Source organism: Helicoverpa armigera, chromosome 13 (assembly GCF_030705265.1).
Source record: "Helicoverpa armigera isolate CAAS_96S chromosome 13, ASM3070526v1, whole genome shotgun sequence".
NCBI classification, from domain to species: Eukaryota; Metazoa; Arthropoda; class Insecta; order Lepidoptera; family Noctuidae; genus Helicoverpa; species Helicoverpa armigera.
The window spans coordinates 5,364,377-5,389,952 of record NC_087132.1 but is presented as its reverse complement, the minus strand read 5'-3'; the positions used below and the strand labels follow the sequence as shown (position 1 = coordinate 5,389,952).

The window sequence follows — 25,576 nt, the reverse complement described above, 5'->3', positions numbered from 1 at the left end:
ATAACGGATTCCCGCGGCGGGAGAACCGCCCGTGTAGCATAGCCCTTAGAGAAGTATAGCTGGTCTCGTCAACGCTGAAATGATGTGCCCCACTACTGCATTTATGTACACAGATAATGCGCACATACGGTAGCGGAGCCCAACATTTCAGCTTAGACGAGCTTTTAAAAAGGGAAGGGCATTTAATTAAAAAAAAAAACTATAATTATAAATGTAAAAAGATTGATTTATTAATATATAACAACAATAAAGTAATTCAAAATACTTCACGAAAGCAGTATAACAATAAAATTATTAATTGGTGGTTGCTATTTATGTCACATATAGGTACAAGGTAACCGTTAAACATCTACTTATATGTATGATAAATCACATTTAAAATGTTCTATGTATGTTTATATAATTATTCGAGTTTTAGTTTTGCACGTACCTACTTTGAATACTGCCAATCAACATAATATTCAGATTTAGGTCTAATCGTAATTCTGATATCACATTATTAAGACTAAAGAAAGCTTCCAAACAACTTTGCTCTTCTTAAGTTTTAGCTGTGTTCCTTGTGACTAGAGCAGTTAAAAATGACCAAAACTGCGACGAAGCATTTGAACAATTGGCTGAATTTAGAGGGGCAAATTGATGTAAGCAGTAACATTTTTTTGGTGGTATTTTTTATGCTTGCAAAGTTTAACGTCTGGTTTTCTTAACTAAGTTAATTGTAAAATCAGAGTAAGGGTCGGTTCATATCTAACGGAATATGCGTCGCGTATTACTGGTCGCGTAACGCCAGAACTGACAAATATACGGTAAAACATTCAATCATTCACACCTAACCGATGATGCGTTAGTGCGTCGATCATACATTTACAATACGCTCGACGCATTTTCCGTCAGATATGAACCGACCCTAAGCACACAAGTTTTGAGCTAATCAGTTTCTTAGTATTTTGGCATCTACCACCTTAATTCAACCTCGTCAAATTGTGGTACTGACTCAATCTCTGCAAAGGTACACATATAGATACCTATAGGTACGCATATCAGTTCATTATTACGCATTCAGTTTTTTTGCTCTGCTTAATAAGCAGTAGGTACCTACATATGTGGTTTCTTATCACTATTATTCAATACGATATAGATTCAGTTCCTGTGATGATGGTAGGAAAATGGGCCACAGGATAATCTTCAGGATCACAGGACACATCACAGGATTTTCAGGGTATGTTCTATAAGATCATAATTTTATTATGAACTCCAGTGTTCGTCCGCGGCATTTTCAAAGACTACTGAGACTACTACTGACGTCGCTACTGCTATTGTTGTCAACATCACTGTTGCTATCATGTTCCGTAACCCAGCCATCCGCTTCGCCGCTGTAAATAATTCATAAAAGTAATTTTTTTAATTCATATACAAAATATAAATCATCATCTGCCTAGGTATTTCCTAATGTATACTCGTAACGTAACGACCGTCATGATGTTCCAATGACAGTTACTCGGGAAACAAGTAACTACGTACGAATAGGTAATTTCTTTATGAGGATATGGAAAACAGTAAATTAAATAAATTGAATGTTAACAAACAATGGTCTGAACTTACTCCGAATCCATTTCCCCATCGCTGTCTTGTATAGAAGAGTTCTCAGATGTGGAGTCATCAGAATTGTGACTGTTTCTGAAAAACAATTATTTATAAAAAATAAAAATAAAACACCGTTATTGAAGTCATCAAGTGTGTGGTACTTACTCAGAATCCTGTTCTTCATCACTGTCCTGCGTGGATTGGTTTTCAGAGTCACGTGACGATTCACCAGAGCTGTGGTTGTGTCTGAAAACAACGAATATAATGCTACTCTATACCCTTAAATACTACAAAATCATGTAGGTGGGTTTTAAAGGTTAATATTTGACTGCGGGCTTTATTCTGTCTGAAACTTCTTTGTTGGGATATTCGTTTATCTATGACATGACAGCCACATGTGTATCAAGCATTTCAACATTTTTACGATGCAACTAGCACTAAGCAACTACCACACTTATTTACCCGTTTATTTATTCTAGCACTGTAAGTAAAGCACTAGGCACATAAACATAATGCGAGCTAAACTTACTCAGAATCTCTTTCCCCATCGCTTTCATGGTTGGAGGGGCTATCGTAGTCAGGTGCCGAACTCTCGGGGCTGACACATTGTCTGGATAAAATACAGCTAGTTGGTAATGATAACACAAAAGACCGTCTTAAATATTATTAATGTGATAGTACCTAAACATCTATTTTTAGACTTTATTTCTTCGCGGAGCCATCGCAAAAGAAAGTTATCCTGGCGTTAGAACGTTGTCCATAAAACGATTTTGATTATTAAAACGACATAAACTTACTCCGATTCCTCGCTGTCTTGGAGCCAGCGAAAGTCGGAGTCAGCTAAGTTCTCACCATCAGGGCTGCGACTGCGACTAAAATAAACCAATAAGTCAATTCTATTCGAAGTAAGGGAGCCTTTTCCACATTTCTCTGTTTTTAGTGTACTTAAAAGGGGCTGATCCAGGCTTTAAAAAAGGTTGGATCAACGATAAGGTACCTAGTAAATTAGAGAGTAGGATAAGGGGTGTGCATAATTAAATTTATATAGGGTATAAATTAGTGTTGTTCGAAAATTTTTCTCGTGACACTTACTCTGAATTTGGTTCATCGTCGGTATCTCGGTTAGAGTCGCTTTCACGTTCCGAGGCTTCACGAGAGCTGTGGCTACGTCTGTAAATGAATAATTTAGCAGTTTCGGAACCTGTTTTACTTAACCGTTCACTGTCTTTGACTGTTTAAGATGCAAACACAATAGGTGTACAATCGGTGTGCACATACGTTGTTTCACATATGACTCATGGGGTGGGTAAGTTATTTAAACTCGGCAGTTGATATTTTAAAGGACAATTTCAAAAGTATTTGTAGGTTGACTTACTCTGACTCGTGCTCTTCTTCACTGTCGTGCACGGAGTCCTCATAGTTAGGCGTGGACTCACGAGAGCTGCCACTATGCCTGGGAACAGTAAGCCCAGTCACTGATTTATGCTTCCGCTGTTACATCGAACCTACATCTATAAGTTTTAACAACTATGCTCGTAACATCCATCAGCTGTGAGAGTTCAACCACCTCTCATTCATTTTAGGACTTTCATGGTAGGTAACCTACCTCTATTTAAAAAAAGCCTGAGAGCCTACGGGCGGATTCATATGCAGTTCCATAAAAGTGACTAATGGCTATAGTTGCCTATGTTTTCTGAGCGATCCTGATTCTCTGCAAAATAGAATCAAAATATACTTATTATAGGTACCTACCGTGTAGTGTTCGCGTCCGAAGCCCATATCAGATCTGCCGAACTCTGCAACGAATAGGATCTGCTGCATAAAGCTATTCAATTTTTATAACAGCCTAATGAGAAGCTTAGGCAGCCAGGTTTTCGGTCTATTTTCAAGTAAATTAAGTAGAAACAATTGTGGATCATCAAAATCTATACATATAATAAAATGTGTCCATTTCGACCGCGCGGCCACCTCATAATTTTTGATGAAACTTTGCCAGGAATTAGTAGTAATTTGTTACTTTTCACTCCTCTTTTCCTGAATTTGTTACAAAAAAAACCAAGCCGCTATGACAAAGAACAGTTGGCCGCTAGAACCGCCACTTGCCGTAGTCATCGCCCGTGATTACTCAGAAACTATACAATGCAGATAGACGAATGATACATCAAAAGAAAGGTCTTAATTTGTTAAATTTGTTACAAAAATAAAAAAGTTCAAAACGTAGATATACAAAAAGTTATGCAATGTTAAGTTTTCAGGTTATGAGTAGGTAAGTATATCACCGTAGGCACCAAATTAATAGAGGCTAATGTGTATAGAAAATTAGTCTTTAATTTGTTACAGCGAAAAAGACAAAATACTAGAAAGCAGGTTCAATAATATGTTAGAGTCGATTTTAGTTGGCCGCGCGGACGGCAATATGCCTAAAATACAATTTCGTTTTTCTCGTTATTAAAAGTAGGTTTTAGCTTAATTAAAGTACTAGTCGATGGGTAACGTAACCTAGTTTGAATAAATATAGCGAATTTAACTGCAGCATTCGTATTTTAAGAGATATTTACAAAAACACAGTGGTATGAAACTGTATGAGAGTAGGGTGTCCATGCATTTTCACATATTCGAAATTTTCGTTATTCACGTCTTATTTTTTTAGGGAGAGTGCATACTTTATAAAAATCAAAGTCACAAATAGATTAAAATTTCTTTATTTACAATCAACACAAAGGCAAACAAATCAAGTAATAAAAGACAACCAGATAAATATAAAATCTTCATAAACTTACATAATATTTATAAATTAACTGACACGAATATATGACACAGAATGTAGACATATTTTCTTAGAGGTACTTACTTCAATTTTAAAAGAATTGTCGTCGTAACAAAAATATTTATTGTTATTTAAAAAATTACATTTATAGTGGCCTATTTTTGTGCCTGGTATAAATTCTATAGTACCAACTAAGAAATAATAATTATCCTTAATGCTAAAACTGAGTCTGCAGCTCCGTTTAAATCAAATGTTATGATCTCGCCTAGCTTAAGTTCACCTTTCAACTCTGTGTCACATTTTTGACACATTGTGTTAACACAAAGGCAAACAATTGAAAGTGTGTGCCTTTGTGTTGATTGTAAATAAAGAAATTTTAATCTATTTGTGACTTTGATTTTTATAAAGTATGCACTCTCCCTAAAAAAATAAGACGTGAATAACAAAAATTTCGAATATGTGAAAATGCATGGACACCCTACTCTCATACAGTTTCATACCACTGTGTTTTTGTAAATATCTCTTAAAATACGAATGCTGCAGTTAAATTCGCTATATTTATTCAAACTAGGTTACGTTACCCATCGACTAGTACTTTAATTAAGCTAAAACCTACTTTTAATAACGAGAAAAACGAAATTGTATTTTAGGCATATTGCCGTCCGCGCGGCCAACTAAAATCGACTCTAACATATTATTGAACCTGCTTTCTAGTATTTTTTTGTCTTTTTTCGCTGTAACAAATTAAAGACTAATTTTCTATACACATTAGCCTCTATTAATTTGGTGCCTACGGTGATATACTTACCTACTCATAACCTGAAAACTTAACATTGCATAACTTTTTGTATATCTACGTTTTGAACTTTTTTATTTTTGTAACAAATTTAACAAATTAAGACCTTTCTTTTGATGTATCATTCGTCTATCTGCATTGTATAGTTTCTGAGTAATCACGGGCGATGACTACGGCAAGTGGCGGTTCTAGCGGCCAACTGTTCTTTGTCATAGCGGCTTGGTTTTTTTTGTAACAAATTCAGGAAAAGAGGAGTGAAAAGTAACAAATTACTACTAATTCCTGGCAAAGTTTCATCAAAAATTATGAGGTGGCCGCGCGGTCGAAATGGACACAATAAAATGATAGGAAAGTCAAAACTGTACATTGAATATTTTTTGTAAAGAATACTTGGGGGGTGATCCATAATCGATTCTGAACCCAAATATGTAGTTTTTAGAATTTTTGTCTGTATGTCTGTATGTTTGTCCCGGATAAACTCAAAAAGTACTGCATGGATTTAAATCAAATTTTGCAAGACTATTACCTGGGGGCCGGTTCAACACATAGGCTATATATTATCACGCTATCACCTACGGGAGTTGAGCAATGAATGATTAAATAAACGAAATTGGAAATTCTATATTGCTCACGCAGACGAAGTCGCGGGCAACAGCTAGTCCAAAATAAGTAAGGGAAACCTTCCCAATCTACGGTAGGGTCAGACAGTGCCGGATTTATATTTTTAATGAGAGTAGGCTACTTTATTTCCGCCGCCCCATGTACAAACCTTATAAATGTAGGTACATATCAAGCAAGTGGTAGTCCTTCTATGTGATTTAAGTTTTTAGTTTCTGAAGTAACGTAGGCACAATTGTCTCGAGTGAAAAAAACTTAAAAACGCCAACATGAGCTTTTATGTGACTTTGCAACTTGGAAGATGTTTTGCCCGAATTATCACTTCCTGATTGTCATTTTAAATGAGACAAAATGAATCGCAATTATCGATAGCAACGCAACACCAGCACGAACATCAGATAAATTATTGCTACAAATCGTGTCGCCATCGAAATACTACAGAAACTGTATTAACTGTTATTAGAATAGCAACCTATCTTGGAATATTTTAAAAAATCACTTGAGCCCTCGATGACATGGAATTAATGAACTATAGTAAGACCACATGGAAATTTTAGATACTGTCAAAATAATACCATATTTTTTTTTACAAAAGATTGATTTAATTAAAATATACCAATCATTGTTTTTCATAACTATAATAACAATTTTACATAACTTTTTAAGAATAGAGTTATTTCTACATTTATGTACAATTCTTACACTGAACATTTTGCCGTAATATGTTCAGTTTCGGATCAATAGAAAGGACAATGGGCATGGACCCTGGGCTATCAGTCATTTTAGTACTGACGTCTAACTGATTAAGTACGGTTCTTTACTTGCGGACTTTCGGTATTGAAGTTCTATTCTCTCGGTACCTATACTTTAAAACCGAACGAAATGCATTTTTGTTTCTGAACTTTTTGGGCATCTAGAGTAACTTCTTCAAAAACGTTCTTCAGGTGATCAGGATGATAAAAAAGTAAACATTAAAAACCGCGAATAATTCTGCGGGATGACGCCCATAGTAAAAGTTATTCCTAATTGCAAGAGTTATCATTTAATATGAATTTCATAACTGGCCGCTGATAGTCCAGGAATGCCCATTCTCCTTTAAAATAATTACCGCATATAGACAAATAAATTTACACAAATAAATTTTAACAATATTGTAACAAAGGCTGTCTAAATGCCTTTCAATTAGCTTAATTGTAACATTGAAACATAATATTTTGTCAAACATGTAAATAACAAAATATTCTGCTATTTTAATGACACTTTTGATTTACTTCTTCGTATGCACATGTGACGTATGCACTTATTCTAGAAATGATACCTCTTCTGGCCGGTTTCTGAGCAACCCTATCAGTTTTCCCTCAAAAATTTATTCACCGATAAAGTTGCTGATAAACCGTCCCTACATTAATTTACACATGACGTGAACGTCTTTTTCAGTGGAAAGCACCCGACTCGGGGTGACAAATTAATTTATTATTATGGAAAAACTCCATTTGAAGCTTCTCTATCCATGAGACCTTATTTGCTTATACCAGACACTTACACATATTTTTGAATTTTTGCTTTGGTTGTTTTTTTAATTAACAAATTAAAAATGCAAAAAAGAACTGTTTTATTGATAGACGAAAAAGTGCTGGTTTACGATTCCTCTGAATAAATCATACACACTGAGTCAATCATACAAATAATACAAATGTTTGAAAAATAATCACAATCATCACTCATACAATTTTAAAAGTAAACAAGCATTTTATAAGGTATCTTGCTTGTTTACAATATTTTTGTTTCGACATATATACTTGGTAATTTTGAGAAAAATGAACATTCCATATGTTATCACAGATTAATCTAAGATACGCTTTGTATCCAGATGCTTTTGTGATGTACGTACAAAACTAAATTATTTTACATTTAATAAGTACCTAGATACATAGATGAAGAAATTAATCAATTGATATAAATGTATAAAAAAGCTTACCGTAAAATTTAGGTACAGCTCAGAGATTCTAGTTTTTTTAACTTGTGCTATTGCATAAATGAGTAGCACGAACGCAAGCATATGTGGTATAAGAACACCAAAATAATGCTTTAATTAAGACCAGCTTATAAAAAATTAGATGAAACTTTAGATAATAAAAAAAAACGTTGGTGCTACAAATTTAGGCAAACATGATAGTAGAGGAATATTCTTTCAAATGTGATAATTCTTAAGGCCATAATATTGCGACTGTGAAACTAAGTAGTTTGAAGTTCGATAGCGACACGACATATGAGTACGGCATGTACAAATCATATCAAAACAATTTTGCTTCTCTGAAGTTGGCTACCAGACTGCGCAACGGTGCAAATGTATCAAATATTTTTTGCTGAAGATACTGTTTTTAAATACTAATTTTACACAATTTTTTGAAAAAAAAAAGAGTTATTTCTGCAATTATGGATAGACGCCAGCAGTTCAGCCTAAACGAATCTGTCAAATTTTATCAACCCAACATTAATCTTCGACTATTGTGATAAGGTTGAAAATCGATTGAATAAATTTGACAGATTGAGGTAGGTCGATGTGCTGTCGTATGTATGTGGAGAGACCACGGTTGCGCAGGGTATCAGTGAGTTCAGAGATGTTTGGTATGTTGCGGTGCTGTAGCGACTAGCGGCGCGGGCAGCCGGGCGCCCAGTGGCCGCGCGCGCCGCAGCGGTAGCAGCGCCCGTAGCCGCCGTAGTACGCGTCCGGCAGCCCCGCCACTAGCGCCGCGCCACCACCACTACTACCTCCGGCTGCTAAACATCAAACGTGCTACTCAATCATCTGCAAAGCGTTCAAAAACGATACAACCTCCCACCACGTTCCTCCTTAGGCCCTTTATATTCATACAGCACATCAACCTATCTCAATCTGTCTATTTTCTTAAATAGATTTTCACTTTATCACAATAGTGGAAGGTTCAATTTTACAGATTTGGATAGGTTGAACTGCTGGCGTCTGCACCAGGGCAACTCTTTCGATCATCCTGCATCCCCGGTAGGCTTAGGCCTTAGTGGCCCCCACTGGGGACGACACAACCTCAACAGTGAGCTTACGTTCTATATTCAATAGTTCGCCATTTTCGCAAACCTTAATTTTGATGTTGTTAGTCCCGATATCTATGTCCCGCTCCACGCGTGGAACATGGGAGTGTCCTTAACGAGCTTGCCAGGTTTTAATTACGAATTTCTATCACGACGTATGCTATGATTGCTTTTATATACCACCATGTAGTTCGCAAGGAGCCTCGAGCAGACCCCTAACGAAAATGCGATTTAAACTGGACTGCAGGTAACGCGCATTTATCAAAGCCGACTGCGCCGAACAAAACGAATTTTAGAATGTTGCGTTGAATGACAGTTGATATAGAAAATTCGCGCATTCGGCTGAGATTAATGTACGTTCACACAGTAGGTAATGTATTTTCACGTACCCGATTCCTCGTCGGCGTCACTGTCAAATCCACTACCATCGGAGTCATAGAAGCCGTCGTGGAATCCGTAGTAGTCGCTGTAAATAAAATAAAACATTTTTACAAAAAAATACCGACTTCAACAATATCCACCAAGAACCTTCTTAGGCAGGCAAATTCTATGATAAAACTGCTTCAAAACTAGTTCAGCCAAACGTGAGAGAATTATTGTGCACAACCATACGTACAACATACAGGTCAAACAGGGAACCGCCTTTTCTATAAAATACATTTGATCTAAGACATCTTTCATACTTTGTATACTAGGCCAGTTAGCGCTTAGACCAATGCTTATGGAGTGGGCCATACCATTCGGAGACGGCAGTTTTACGTTGAGGCCTCGTGATCAGAAATTGTGCGATGCGACTATAAAGCTATGAGGCAGTTATGGGAGCAAGGCAACGGCTATATAGTCCTACTAATATTATAAATGTGAAAGTTTGTGAGAATGTATGGAGGCATGTTTGTTATTGTTTCACGCAAAAACCGCTGGACCGATTTGGTTGAAATTTGGTATGTAGGTGATACCCTGAATTAACCAATAGGCTGCTTTTTATCAACAAAAAACGCGGGCGAAGCTGCGGGCGGAAGCTAGTTAAGAATAATAATTAATTAAAATAAATAATGATAATGAATAAGTATATAACTCACTCCTCCTCCTGTTCCTCCTCCTGTTCCTCGTAGTATTCGCTGTCGTTGAAGTCGGAAAACTCGGAGCTCTCGTCAGCGCTGTTTCTTCGGCTGCAATTACACACTTATAGTTATCGGCACGGATATTGAGCTCTCGGCGGAAGAGTGGGGATCGCTTTGCGCACTGTACACATAAGGCAATAAACCAATAAATCGCTTCTGCGAAGGTGAAGGTCAGGGCTCAATATCCGTGCCGATGATTATACATGGCACCATTAGAATGTTTATTACCTTTAGTTAGTGCTTACTCAAATGGTCTAAGAGTCCTTTTACCACCTTACAATTTAATTAACATTTATAAGAATGTTAAGTATAAAAACATCGTATTTTCGAAAGCACGGTAAATGATAGGTCCTGGCTATTATTTATAAATAGCTTAGACGGTTAGTTACAGGTACTCAAAACTTTGAAGCTTTAGACTGGTTGTCAAATTATTTTTTTTTGGACTAGCAGATTTACCGAGGAGAATCGTCTTTATTGATAGATAAATTACGTGCAATGACCGCTAAAATTTATTATTCAGTGAAATACCTGGATTGTATACCCCAAACGGTTTGTCAACATAAGTCTATTCCAATTCGTGGCCAATTTATCGATAAAATAGGTATAACACTTGACGCCATTTTGGTTTTTTTTTGTTGCAAGTTCTTACTTTATCATCCTTTGGCGCAAACATACTTCGAGTCGTGTATTATGATATTTAATTGTTTAAAATAAGCATACCGATTGGAGTTCGCGTCGGACTGCCGGGCCAGTTCAGACTCGAGTTCTGCAACCAATACAGCTTCATAAAGCTATTCACGTTTTATAACTCTGCCCTGAATAGTTTGTATCTTATCGCTTAAGAGTGGCGGTGAACGGTCACTGTCACTTCTATGGCAAAATCATGTCAAGTTATGCACAATAGAACAAACTTTGATTCGATCAGTGCAGCTTACGTACTAAAGTTCTTAGGCCCAGGCGCAACAGCATAAAACCCTTTGCCTTTTTTGGGCCTTGTACAGAAGAAGTGTACAGAAGCCGGTTACTGACGATATTAAAAACTAATTAATTAAATTATGTAATATGGTGTATATAAAATAATAAACTAATTGAATTACTAATATCTGTAATCGTTTAAAATGTGATTTATCTATTCGCGGTATGTGGTGTCGTGAACAAAAAGTGTCTAGGTTTGCGCAGCGCCTTAATAGAGGAAGATTAACAGCAACATTGCGATCCTAAACTGCACCCAAAATTGGGATGAAAATATTGTAACGCCAATAAATTGACATAGCAACTTCTTTAGATGTTTAACAATGTAAGCATACTAATCAATTCAAATTTTGTTCCTGTGTTATAAAATAATGTATTATGAAGCTGCATTGTTGTCATAATATTCATAGATTTCCCAATAGGTATATTATAGTTCGGCCGTTCAGAGAATGCGTTCCTGACACATCGCGATTGAACTGACGACGTAACTTTGTAATGGCGTTGCAGTTACGATAAAAATTTTTTGCTGATTGTTTACCGTTTTAACAATTGATGAAATAAATTTAAAACAACATTATTATATCAATAATCAATGAATGTTATAATTTTGGTCCAAACTGAGTGTCAAATAACTTGGTAAACAATATTTTTCTAAATCTATACTGCGCTATTACAAGGTTATGTCAGCGGTTTATATTTTGTAGTGCTGTGCTAAAAATAACAGGCAAGTATCGTAATCTGTTCTTATACAGTTATAATATAAAATAATACGTTTTGTTTTTCTTTTTAAGAATTGGAAAATAATGGACTATAAGATTTAATTATAACTTTTATGAAATATAAAAATAAAACTATGACCAAACCGCATTTTTATACTTAGATTAAAATGGTAACCCCAAATGGCGTTATGGGCCGCCATTTTGTGACGCTAAAACAGTCGTCTGTTGTCGTTTCGTGCGCATAGACCACGTTTTTCAAGTGTTTTCGATCTGTTTTATTTGATTACCCGGCTTTCGTTTAACCGAGATATCAGGATTGATTCTGTTATTGATAATAATATAATTATACATGTAGGCGAAGATGATGATGAAGACACCACTTCCTCAAGCAAATCGGAGTCTGATTAATATTCTGTACGCACATTCAATTCAATGTACTTGTAACAAAGAATAAATAAAACAATTTTATTATATGAATATTACCTTTTTTTGGTTTCCACTTAAATAACTAAAATATGAAACAAATGATTCCGCCAATTTAATACGAAAATAATCTTAAAATAATGCGGCGGTTCATTTTGAAGGAACGGTAACGAACTCAGTGTTATGTTGTGCCCATCACTAGTCGTCACTAACTGATAGGTGTCAGGAACGCATTCTCTGAACGGCCGAACTATAATCTATACAAACTAGTGATAACAAAGTATGATTACTGACCTTTTCTATTATCTAAAATGTCTTTTCGTTTTCGTTTCATGTCCTCGCTGAGACTTTGCACCATCTTCTCTATGAATGAGTCTAAAACTAAGCTCTTGCATTCTGAGGTGATCGGCGCTCTGAAATGGATATTCATTTTAGAAACTTATAAATGGTAGAAATCCTGGTTGGTTTCTATATTTTGAATTTGGAAATTACCTGCAAATAGGACAGTCTTTTTTCTTCTTCTTCCAAACAGAGATACAATATTTGCAGAAGGTATGCGAGCAGTTGAGCGTAGTGGCTTCAACAAATAGTTCGTTGCACACACTACACTGCAGTTCGCTCTCCATGAGCTCTCCCATTTCAGTCAGTACTGTTTGCTTTGAGGAACCTTCACCAGCGTTGTCAGGAGCACAGATATTTTCTAATATCGTGTTTCTCTCCGTTTCAACAGTGTGTAGTTGGCTTTTTACCTGGGAAGTAGTCCTTGAATTGAAAACTAAATATATGGTATATGAAGCTGGTGGGCAGATGAGATAAAATTAACCAAGTGCCAGTTTCGTCCACAAAGATTCCTGGCTATATAAAATTACCATAAAATCGAGTGTTATCTTCTCGAAACACAATTTTACCCTTTGGGTACCTTAGGATCTTTTTAGGTTAATGCTTCTTGACAAAGAATCATAGAATAATCAATGTTCAGATACAAACCTGTTCGAGTTGTGCTTGTAAAGTGTGAATAACTACACTAGACTGTTCCGCTTGCTTCTGTATCCTCTCGGCAGCCAACGCAGCCAGCTCAGTCTCTCTGTCTATCACTCGTGTCTGTTATTTGAAAACAAGAACTTAGAAGTGGTGATACCAGTTTATAATGTTACTGATATGGTTTAATAATATAAATGATGCTTTAAATTAATAGGGTAGGACTTCACCAGCTAAATAAAATGATAAACAGACAATACAAGCCTCAAACTGCCACTTACTGGTCAAATCAGCGATTTGATGTCTATTACTGTTTGGTTAGCGTTATATGTAGTTGAATGATACAATCTACCCATGTTCAGAAAGTTATAATATAATAAGTTATGAGCTTTTACTTCGCTCAATTTTGTATAAAAATACATAGACAAGTAAATATCTAGTTATGAAAATATTTACCCGGAGCTCTTCGAGTGACTTTGCAGCATTGGTTTGTGCTTCATTTAATTTATTCTCTATATCTTCTCTTTCTTTCATCTGTAATGTGGAGGGAAATTTAATAATGTAACAAGGTCAGTGTTTAGTTAGATCATATAAAAAAAAAATACACAATCATCGCAAATATAACTAATTTTAAAATTCTTTATGTGGAATCTTGGTATTGAAATGTCCTAAAAGGTCCCTTCTTTAAAACGGTTGGATAATTTGATTTAATTAGGGGTTTATACGGCAGAAAAAAATAACATTAATAATTTTACCAATTTCTGCATAGCTATTTTGTCCTCATTGCTAACTTTCTTCATATGTTCCATCTGTTCATTGAGCATTTTCTCAGCCTTTAGTTTCTCTTGCTCCGTTTGTTGCACTTTATCCTCGAGATTCTTTTTAATAGTATTTAATTCCAGCTTTAAGGCTTGCTCCCTCTGTATTCTTTGTTCTTCTATTTCCTTCAATTCCTGTAAAGAGGTTGATAGCTTAGCTTCTTAGTATGAACTTCACTTTTATTTTAACATAATCAAACATAAAAAATAAGTTTTAGTTAATTTTTGAGCAATTTTATGGCTATGATTTTAGTTAAAAGTCATAAACAGCTACGAATTCCTGATAATCGCAAAAACACATTCAATGTGACCTGTGTAGTGATGTAAAATGATAAAACTGTTACTGTTACAGCCTTTTTATCGTCCCACTGCTGGGCACAGGCCTCCTCTCACATGGAGAAGGATTGAGCATTAATCACCACGCTTGCTCAATGCGGGTTGGTGATTTCAGACTTTATAGTCCAGGTTTCCTCAAGATGTTTTCCTTCACCTTTTTATCAGCCATTGGTGTCTAAGTATACTTAGAAAGTACATACAAACTTAGAAAAGTTGCATTGGTACTTGCCTGGACCCTGGAATCGAACCCACACCCTCATACTCGAAAGGTTGGTTCTTTACCCACTAGGCCACCACAACTTCACAACACGATTAGTTTTTTTCGATTTTCACTATAATGAAGAAAAAATACTTTGCATAGTTGTTTTTTTTCTAGCCTACGTTTTAGTTCAATTATAAATTAAATTTGTATATCAAAATATTATTTATTCATAATTCACTACTTTCAACATTGACGGCATACTTAGGTAGATATTTATTTTTATTTATTTATTTAACTTTATGCAATCAAACAATTACAAAGGCGGACTTAAAGCCATGGGCATTCTCTCCCGTCAACCTTAAGGTGATGCAGAGATAACATGGTAGGTGCATTATAGTAGGGGAGGCCTAGAAGGGATTTCGGGATTTACTCAAGCGCGGCAGATTAGTATACAGGGTGTGTCGTTCACAATCACATTAAATCCTACCGCATATACTTTATGACATTCTATGGCGAATTGTAAAAAAAATAACCTAATCCATTGAGTGGTTTAATCACAGGAGTCATTTTTGGTTTTTGTAATTTACAACATCATGTGTAAAGCAGAGATAAAGTTAGGAATATCGAAGGTTTTGATGAGTTGACAGCTGTCAGTTTTCAAGGGAGAATTTCAATTGTTTGTAATGACTGACTTTTATATGGTGTTCAAATTTTTTCACATTTTTATCCTATTTACTTTGTTTGAAAAAATCATTTTTTTATTTTTACGTATTTTACTTTTTTCTTTGTGTTAATCGACATATATTAACCAGTATATTAATGCATTTCATTTAATGTGATTATGAACGACACACCCGATATAGGGAGGTAGCTATTACCCCATTTAACACCTCCACCAAATATAAGCCCTGTATATGCAGCCGCGCGTCTAGAATAAAGGATCAGATTAGTAAAAAAAAAATTATCATCTGACATTCTCCAGCGCGTCAGATTAAGATAGGGTAAGTTAGTTATATGCTAAAAAGTGTATATTCCACTAATCTGACAATTTGCGATTGACGATAAGAAGTAGGAAGGTTACAAACTTGTAAAAAAAAAACCTCATCTTGACTTTCTCGAGCGCGGCTATTTTTTTTTTTATTTTGAAGGGAGTAATTCAACGTTCACGAAAAATATAAAATCTGACGATTCCCGTAAGCCGAAGTAAGGAAAATTAATCGATAAAGTTTAAAGCGTGCAGCTACGTGATGCCGGTATTCTTCTCCCAAGTTTCTATTCCTCTCTCTCTTTTTTCAATTCAATTCATTTGCAATAAGTGTTAGTACATTTTGGGTCTTAAATAATATACACTAATATTATAAAGCTGAAGAGTTTTTTTGTTTGAACTCGCTAATCTCAGGATGTTACTGGTCATGGTATGCAGATATATTGTTTTTAACGAAGACGATTCATTTTATTGGATACTTTTGTTAAATACGTGTGCCTTCCAGTTGCATTGTTTGTCTATCGTAATACCGAGAAATGCCGTTTCGTATACTTCGCCTTTTTTATACAGATCGTGGTGGCCTATTCATCCGGTTAACATTGGTTCTACTCTGCATAACGTGGTTCACAAATTACGCGCGTAGTGTCGCTTCATCAATGAAAGCAACTGCTATCTCTTTCTATCTGTTCTGCAAGAGTGGCAACGTGCAACTCTACTGTATGGTTTTAAACTAATAAATTAAGTCAAATTTATACGTATTTTTTTTGTATGAAAATAGCTCAGAAAAAGGCTAGGCAGATTATTTGGATTTTAGATTTATCTATGTGTATTAAATTGAATAAAATTAGTTTTTGTAAGATTTACGCGTAGATTATTTCCGTCAAGCCATTATAGATTCTATTGTATTGTTTATGACACATGTATATTTATCAATGTCATTATAATTAAATGTAATTATTATAGAAATGTATGTAATGTATGAGCAGATTGGTACACTCCGCTAATAGCAATGTCATATACCTATATCATTGTATGTGCCTTCTTATCGAGAACAACCTTTATTATAACAGCTTTGTTGAAATGTTTGTCCGTTCTGAGATAAAGATCAAAAAGTGTGTAAAAGTTGATAGTACTTAGAAGACATTCTCGTGGTAGCACTTAGATATTCCTTTAAAAACTTGAGATATCAATGGATTATTTAGTTTTAACTTTTACACACTTTTTGATCTATATCTCAGGACGGGCAAACGTCAACAACGCTATATATTAAAGGTTGTTCTAGATAAAAAGGCCTATACAATGATATGTATGACATTGCTATTGGTGGAGTGTACGAGGTTCCGTATATTTGTGTCCATTGTCCTTTATGTTTTTCATACTTATTTGCTTATAAATAAAAGTTTTGTACTTACATTACATAATGGTTTACATAATGGTTTATTTACTTGCAATTTTTTCAGTTCTTCAATTTGTTAAAAGGTTTGCAAAAAAACTTTTCATTGTCAGATTAAGCGAATTCCTCCAGATAATCGTCAGATTATAAGATGATTACGTTAAGGGTACATAAATGAACCATATATATCTTAATCTGACGCGCTCGAGTATTTCAAAATGGCGATTTTTTTTTGCAATTTCAAGTAATGGCCACGAGTTTAGGTCACGTCTAAATCGTCAGATTATTGCATAAGAGCCTTCGTTTTGGTTCTCTTAACACCCCTTTTGATAATCTGACGCGCTCGATAAAATTATTTTTTGTCCCATTTTTAACCCTTACCTACTACCACCCCCACCATGGAAACAGTCAGATTAATATACGTATGTTTTCAAAATGACGTAGGACGTGCATGCTATTAATATCTGACGCGCTCCAGTATGTCCATGCAACTGTTTTTTTTTACATTTTTGAAAGTTTATAGCCGCTCCACCCACCGATGAAAGTGTGTGTATGTCAGGACATTTTTTTCTTCTTATCATCTAAGCTTCGCAATCTAATAGGTCTCATTGACGCTCGAGTCACTCCCGATTTAGCACCCTCGCCTCCCCTACTATTACTTACTTAGAAAGACATGTATAAGACAACTAGAGATAAACATAATTGAATACTAAAATAGACGTAAGTACATAAATATTACACATATATAATATACAAAAGATTATCTAGCAATTTATTAAGCAGAAACTTCCGGACGGCACTTTTAAATGATTGCTTACTGGACTTCCTGATTTCTAAGGGCAGCACATTCCACAAAAGGATAGACTGAATATGAAAAGAAGAGTGGATAGTATCAGAAGTATAAGAAGGACATTGAAGAAGAAGGTTGTGAGAAGAACGGAGATTTTTTGAATGACCGGAGCAACGGTTTTGAAAATGAGGAGTTAGATATGAAGGGGGGTTGGAGAGTTGAGTAACGAGTAAAGGTTCGTCAAGGCACGCAGCGACCCTCTCTGGCGAATTTTTGTAATTAGACTCGATATAACAACACTTGAATATCACAAATTCTAAATACTTAATTTTATATTGAACTCTCTCCTCCCGTCACACGTCAGCGTCACGCACCACAATTGCGCTCGTTCAAACAAACAAATCGAAAGGGGATTTCCCCGTGCATAAATAGGTATATGATTTGGTGATTTCCCTTTTGTTGAGTTAATATCAATGAATGTTGCCAATATTTTTATGAAATTTTGGTACTGTTTTATCAGAAAATCTACGGTACAGATTCAAGAATAAACCTACGACTCTATTATATAATCTTAAGTATTAATCTTTAACGGTAAATGTTCTAACAATTTTAGAGTAATCTCTTGAAAAAAAACAAGGGCCAGAAAAAAAACAGTGTTTATCAGGTTTTTTCTCACATTAGAAAACAAACGTTTTTTTTTGCAACACTAGACCTGTGTGGGACTCAGTAAAAGAAACCCGGACACTCTTGAAATGAAAACGGAAAATATGTGAAAACAAAATGTTAACTTTAGTTGGTAGCTACAAGCTCACGGTTCGTTTGTGGGCCTTTGTATACGCATTTATAATAGAATCCCAGTTCATTTGCTAGAACTAACAGACAGTTCTTTTAAAATCAAAATTAAGGATATTCTGATTGAAAAGGCTTATTATAACATTAATGATTATTTCACAGATACACGCAGATGGCAGCTCTGAAGTGGACAACAAGTGTTTTTTATATATATATATATTTGTGACTAATATTGAATTGTATAATTGTAATTATAATTAAATTGTAATAGACAGCTGTGTTGCTGGGAAGTTTGTTCTTCACCACTTCTTCCCAGCCATAACACTAGGAAGTGGTGAAAGGGGGGCATTTTTGGGGGTGCTGTCATTTTGAATTTTTTGACGTGAAAAAGTGCTAGAATCTAGCCTATTTTCAATAAACGATTTTGACTTTGACTTTGACTCAAGAAATATCGTGAAACCCAGCTTTTACCTTTTCCTTAGCCAATCGAAGTTGTTCAGTTTCCCTTTGCAGCATTTCTAAGAACTCTTGCCGTTCCTTCAATCGAACATCTTCCTGTTCTCTAATTTTGGCCTCTAGATTCTCCAGAATTTCTTGTTTTGATGTGTTTTCTCTATTAAGTTCTAGTAGAAACTCTTCCCTCTCCTTCATGAGTTTCTCTTTGAGTAAGTTATTTTCCTTTATCAATTCTGACTCAGATTCATTGTGTTTTTGAATTTGTTCCTGAAGATATAAATAATACAAAACGGTAAGTAAGAGTGGAATACTCTTAAAATTTTTTATAAAATATATACTAATTCCACACTTATTTTTAATGTGATTTTGCTTTTGAAGTTGTCATTCTTGTAAAATGAGCAACTAAGCAATGAATACTTTCCATTATCTATGATCATCACTGTACTCAACAAGAAAAAACAACAGCTAATGAATGAGTCTCTAGTAAGTGTGACTGTTCTTATCAGTTTTGGTATTAATGTTCATAAAATATAACATGACAACTTATACATACTGCTATGCTTTAGGTAGGGTATCCCTATTTATCATAGTTATAACAAATAAAATTATATTACTGACATGATTTCATAAGATTACCATTTTTTTCTATAAAATTATATGTAACTAGCCGTTTTCCCGTGGTAACCACTGCCCGTACCCGGATAAAATATAGCCTATGTCACTCGTGGATAATGTGGCTTTCGAATGGTGAAAGTAAAAAACGGGACAGTAGTTTTTGAGCCTATTCATTACAACCTAACAAACAAACAAACAAAGTTTTCCTGTTTATAATATTAGTATAGATAAGTCCTATCTCTTTAAAGGTAAGCCCTTTTAGCTACAAACAAACTTACTAACAAATAGAGTATAGAAAATAAAATCCTTGAACATGAAAACGATTTAACTGATCATACTCATTTGTAGGTTTATTTTAAACTTATACCGTCTTACCACAAAAACTTTTAAACGTCAGTTTAAGACTTGTCTAAAAAAATGTCAGATTATGACGTTGAAATAAGGTCCATTTGAAGCCACAATTTTCTTAGACAACATAGACACATGTTTAAGTTTTTGTAGTAAGACCAATACAAAATAAAATATAGCTTTATTTTGTGATGTTGGGTAACTTACCATGAGTTCACTTATTTTGTTTTCCATTTCATGCTTGATGGTAGCAAGCTGTGCATCTCTCTCTTCTTCAAGTATTGTTTTTTGTCGCTCTACTTCATTTTTCTCTCCTTTTAAATTTTCTATTTGTAAGGCAAACTCACTCTCTAGGTGAAGTATTTTCCTATTCATTTCTGTTTGCAACTGTTGCTTTAATATCTTAGATGTGTTCTGCATTTGTTTAGCATTTTGTATTTTTTCTTCAATGTGCTTTATTTCACAAGTTTGTGACTCTTCAAATTTCATCTTGACATCATTAATTATTTTGTTATTTGGACTGGTATCGTCCATTTTCATACGCTTTCTTGGCACTTCAAATTCGTCTCCTGATGGATATGTAAACTTGTATACAAATTCTTCTGATCCTTCTAGCAATATGACATCTCCATCACACAATGTTTTGGAAAACCCTTTGCCTAATGTCTCCCCGTTCACTTTAATACCAAACGAGCTGTTATCTTCAATAGTCCACTTGTTTTCAACTTTTTTGAAGAGACAATGATTCCTCGATATTGAAATAAATGGTACAACAACAGAGTTCTTCAATCCTCGCCCTAGTGAAAACTGAGTAAAAGAAAAAAGCCATGTAGAATACATACAGCATAGGTATAGGATTTAGGTAACAAATTATACTATATGCAATAAAAACAAAGTGTACTTACGTTGTCTGAGGTTAGAGGTATTTTATTAAATTCAGCAAATTCAGTTTTCAGTTTCTTACAAGACACTAATACTGGACAGTTATTACCACCTTCCATCTTTATAGGAATGTAAAAAATAATATACTAAACACAGTAAATCTCTCATATAACAAAACTGGGCACGTTTCCCAACATTTGAAATAATAACAACATTTCCACATTCGATAAACTACGAGCTTCATTCATGAATCATAGACCAGAAACCATAGCCCATATAATTTTTCTCTATGGTCCACAGGCAAAGAGAATTTACTTGACCACGGAACTTGTATGTTGGATATCGCTGGAGACCAATGTAAGGATAATAACTGGGGAACTTATTTTCATTTTTTTCTTTTGTTTTCCTAGAGTATATGTAATCATATGAAATGTTTCATGCGGCGAATCGGTCGCATCATCTGAATCTGGGAGAATCACCGACAGTTGCGACTGGTTTAGGTTTTATACTAGAGCGGAGTTTACGCCTAACAAAAAAATACGTCGCGTTGGGGGACCGCTTCTAATTTAGTTACTGAGGTTAGTCCAGAACAGTAATAGAAATACATATTATTATATTTCATTATAGTAATTATTTTATTGTTTACTTTTGAAAGAGAACTTACATTTTCGTGTCAGTGTTAAAAAAAATGTATTGTTGTGTTCGTTGTAGTTAAGGAGAACCTATATCTATTTTTTTTGTTTGTCTTTTTGTACCTTGTGGCTCTGAAACTAATTACCCGATTCGAAAAATTGTTTTACTAAGGCAGCAGGAAAGCTAGATTATTCCTGAGTAATTATGTGATTTATGATGTCTTGGTGCCTACATATGATTTTTTTAAGTTTTCTGATTTCGACTCTTAACTTTCATGTTTCGGCTTTCAAATCTTGACACTCGCTTATAGACTTTCATCTCTTGATAGCACGCGGCTTGCGACGAATTGCTTGCCATTAACCAAGAATAGAATAGATTTGTGTTATTTGACTTTCGTCTAACAGTGTTCGACTCTCGACGTTTGACTCTCGGCTTTCGACTTTCAACATTCAACTCCCAACATTCGATTAACGCCTTTAGGCTCTCGATTCTCAACAATCACATTAATGATAAGATCACGCCTCTTATTTTACGTTAATTTAGGTGAAATATTTTTGGATATTTTTAAATTAATTCTTTCCAATTAGAAGAAAGTTTCCTATTTTTTAACCGACTTCCCAAAAAGGAGGAGGTTCTCAATTTGGCCGGTATATTTTTGGCAAATACATTTAATTATTTTATGTCATGTTAGGTACTATTGTAATTAGGTACGTCCATTTGGGTATTAGCATTCATATAATCAAAGGGTATTAGTGACATTAATTGCATTTATTGAGAAAATTACTTAAGTACCTAAATAAGTTGACATGAGTGCTTAGTGAAGAAGAAGAGAAGATTTAAAGCAAATTAGTCAATTGTAATAATGCAATTAAGTTTATTATTAATAGACAATTAGGTATATATATTTGATTTTGTTAGGTACTAATCTACTAACTAGGTAAGCTTGACGGTCACAGTTTTATTCGAAAGTCAACAGCATTTTTTTACTTGAAAAGCGAGCGATATTTCTTAAAGTTAGCTTCTTTTACGGGATGAAGAGCCGACGAGAGTGAAAGCATATTTCGGGGTGGATAAAACGAATAGATAGAGGTCTTTAATATAAACGAAGCAGACTTTAGTACTCTCGAAAAATGCAAGCGTGGCGGGTGGGTACACACTGAATTTTTAAAGCACCGCCGGCGTTCGTAACTTGTTGGCTTGCAGAGACTGAAATTTTGCGTTAGTCGGTTTGCTTTTTCCTTTTCAAGCACTTATGTCAGTTTCTTGGCAGTGAAATTGTTTATAGGTTTGGTTAAGAAATGTTACCTAATGGCCTGTATGTGAGTTACCTAAATATGAGATCACCAAGCTATTAAAACTAGACGTTTTTGGACGCCATATAATTTATTTTTTATTTAAATCTGCACTAGGTTTATAATAAATTGTATAAAACCTAAAGAACGAATAAAAACATAGATAAAATGCACCTACTAAACTAGAAAGTACCTACACAGGCAGACTCCAATGAACTTTAATACTTGTATCTAACGCAGCATACTGTTGCAGTAACGGGAGTGACGACTCTGATTTAGGGTTAAAAGAAAAACAATCATCAGACTCGTGAATTGGGAAATCAATCCACAAGTTGTTTCTGCTGGCAACCCTAAACACACAATACCTATCGACTGCATGATTCTTTATAGATCTACCTAGATATTGACGGCTTTCCGTAATGCCTTCTCCTGCTTTATTTTCTCATTAAATATGCTATGCAGTAAATACTTGATTCAATTAGTTAATTTTCCTAATTACAATCGAATTGTATTTACCTACCTATTAACTTTTTTTGTCCGGAGAGTATTAGTAAAAAGGAACAAATAGAACTACATTTTAATCTATAGTTTGATTTGTTATCGAAATGCAATTATTGTGTTCGGTATCTGGTGAAAAAAGTAAATGAGTTGTGTCGTCGGGCGGCGCGGTGGCCAACGGCATCGCATCGGCCCTCAATATATCAACGTGGACAGGACGAAAATTGGACTGGACCCTTGTTAATGTCCCGTACTTAGGCCCTTCCGCCCTTGTTTCTGATTATTTATTTAAGACCTATTGATACTTACACCCAACAGAGGGTAAATATAGGTACCAAACAAATCGAAGGTATACACGTGTTTGATTTAGATTAAAACTTTTTTTACCTAGTTTACTATGTAAATAGGTAAGTGTAATTCTTGCTCACTAGTACCAGGACATACTAGGCTTTACTAGCACATAGTCACTCTTAAAGTATTCTTATATACGATGATTTGATGTTTTTCTGCACGCCGTCATTAAGGCTGAAAATAGTCTCTGTTTAAACTCGGCATTACAATTATGTATATAGCCATGGCGATTTGAATAATCATTCATTTTGTTTACAATACTAAAACTGGTAGGTCAGTTATTCTAAGATATATTTCAATGAATGTAATACTTACATTAAAGTGTAATTAGGTATCTTCTACATGGCTGCATTCACGATATAGTCTGCAACACGTTTGACTATTCAGCGCCTGTTGATGGATCGCTATCTATTTTGATGGACCTTTTCTGATCGAGGTGATGGATGCTAGCAATCCATGTGCCAGTCGACGTGGCTAACGGGCAGAGCCAGGAAGCATCAGTTAGGAACTGTCTGTCTTTGCTATGCTTTTACGAGCTTACTTCACTAGCGAAAATGGACTTAAAAGATTTTAACTGGAGCAGGCCAGACGTAAGGTCGGATGTGCAATAATTTGATGTTGAATGCTAATAAACCAATTTCCCTTTCTGAAGCAGATATCTACATCTAAACCATACGACGCATACGGAGCAACGGCACGGTAACGACGTAGTCAGTGCGCGATAAAGGTATCCTCGAAGAAAATTTTGTGCTTAAGCGTTCTATGAGGGCAGGGATATTGAGCTCGAGCTGAATAGATCTGCGCACACACCTGCACCAGCGTGAGCTCTTTATCTGATCTTATTAAAGGCGGCAGGAAGCCTCCATTCCGATCACGTAGACAATTATTCGACTAAAGTGTGCGGGCTTGAATCACTAACCTCAGCGAACGGCCAACTTTTACAATAAATCCATCCTGGTCTCGACACTTAATCAGTCCTCCGATAAAAGCTTTAATCGAGAGTTAGAGAAGGTACCTACCTACTAAGACGCACTGATTTTATTCCAACGTTACTGAACTAAATTAAACGAGGAGGCGACTACGATTACAAACTCAGCGAAGTTTTTATTCAATGAGGCTGACTTTCATCTCGTTTTGTACTTAACTACACTTGTACGTTTGCTATAAGTAGGAAAGAGTGTCAGCCACTAGCTAGGTCACGTCTATAAAGAACGTGCATCTTTCTGGCATGTCTGGTACACGAGAATTACGTAGGTACAGCAAATAAGAGTAAATGATTGTACGTAAGCTTGCAGTTAAGTGATTATCTCTGCTCACATTATTTTATTACGTACATAGCTTCTCTCGTTTATTTTCTTTACAACCCTTGTCGGTTTACAGCAGAATAAACTGAACTGCTTTGTATACTTAACTTATACAGGGTTGTGCTGTGAAATTAAGGGTTCGACATAAGTACCTACGCGTTGCAAGGTTCAACAATTCTATAAAAAAATGTTAATGTGTATTATGCTAATTTAGATTATTTCAGCTTCTACATGTTATATGGAACTTAGATATAAATAAACTATCTAGGTATCAAGCGTACTGGAGTTCAAAGTCGGTAAAACACATGACTCCTCTGTAGAATCTAATATTAGTGGGGCTGTGAAATTGATAGCTCGGCTAGAGCTTTGTCGCTTCTTAAGCCGATTACTCGCAGTTAATTTCACTTAACCGCGACCATTTGTTCTCAGCTCTCGATTTTATTTTGCTTACGAACGTTTATTTGCCTTAACGTTATTACAGCATCATATTATTTGATTGTCTTTACTTGTAGAAATAACAAATTCTATGACCTTTCACTTAAAGTGGTAGGTAGGTATTGCTCGTATCTACGTAACATTACAGGAGTAAAAACTTTTCTTTATTTGAATAGCGTACCACGCTCATTGTTGTCTTTGATCGCAGTCTTTAGTTCTTGGCCACGAACGTGGAAATCCACTCAAAACTTCAGTTAATAACCCATAACTAATAAGTTTAATTCTTGGTTAAGTTCGCGTACCTAGCCTCGTCGGAGTCCATTTTTGAGTTTCAAAGTTTTATGGGAAACCTTGTCCGCTGCACATTGTTTACGAACAAAGCGAGATCTCGTTCAGTTTCCG

General features: G+C 35.2%; 1 protein-coding gene across 5 annotated transcripts; it reads right to left on the bottom strand.

Moving 5' to 3' along the window:
- Positions 1 to 1,130: 1,130 nt before the first annotated feature.
- Positions 1,131 to 20,934, bottom strand: LOC110371607 (E3 ubiquitin-protein ligase RNF8). Of its 5 annotated transcripts, XM_021327936.3 has the most exons (18): positions 20,685 to 20,934; positions 19,987 to 20,586; positions 18,832 to 19,083; positions 13,800 to 13,997; positions 13,501 to 13,578; positions 13,054 to 13,167; positions 12,559 to 12,815; positions 12,361 to 12,479; positions 9,911 to 10,000; positions 9,221 to 9,297; positions 3,334 to 3,377; positions 2,957 to 3,034; positions 2,674 to 2,751; positions 2,379 to 2,453; positions 2,111 to 2,191; positions 1,747 to 1,827; positions 1,600 to 1,674; positions 1,131 to 1,370 (listed from the first exon to the last, which is right to left on the bottom strand). In XM_021327936.3, exons 1-18 carry the CDS (start codon positions 20,778 to 20,780, stop codon positions 1,274 to 1,276), a joined length of 2,490 nt encoding a protein of 829 aa, XP_021183611.3. In that variant the 5' UTR covers positions 20,781 to 20,934; the 3' UTR covers positions 1,131 to 1,273. The 5 variants fall into 5 exon arrangements, with proteins under 5 accessions (XP_021183611.3, XP_049696415.2, XP_049696414.2 ...); XM_049840458.2 differs by lacking the exon at positions 2,111 to 2,191; XM_049840457.2 differs by lacking the exon at positions 2,379 to 2,453.
- Between the last annotated feature and the right edge of the window lie 4,642 nt (positions 20,935 to 25,576).

Excerpts from the sequence above, each read along its gene's own strand:
- LOC110371607 (XM_021327936.3), bottom strand. The coding sequence starts at position 20,780 with ATGGAAGGTGGTAATAACTGTCCAGTATTAGTGTCTTGTAAGAAACTG. Across the intron at positions 2,192-2,378 it reads CAAGACAGCGAGGAATCGGA|ACAATGTGTCAGCCCCGAGA; the intron begins GTAAGTTTATGT and ends TATTTTATCCAG. Across the intron at positions 1,371-1,599 it reads GATGGGGAAATGGATTCGGA|CGGCGAAGCGGATGGCTGGG; the intron begins GTAAGTTCAGAC and ends AATTATTTACAG.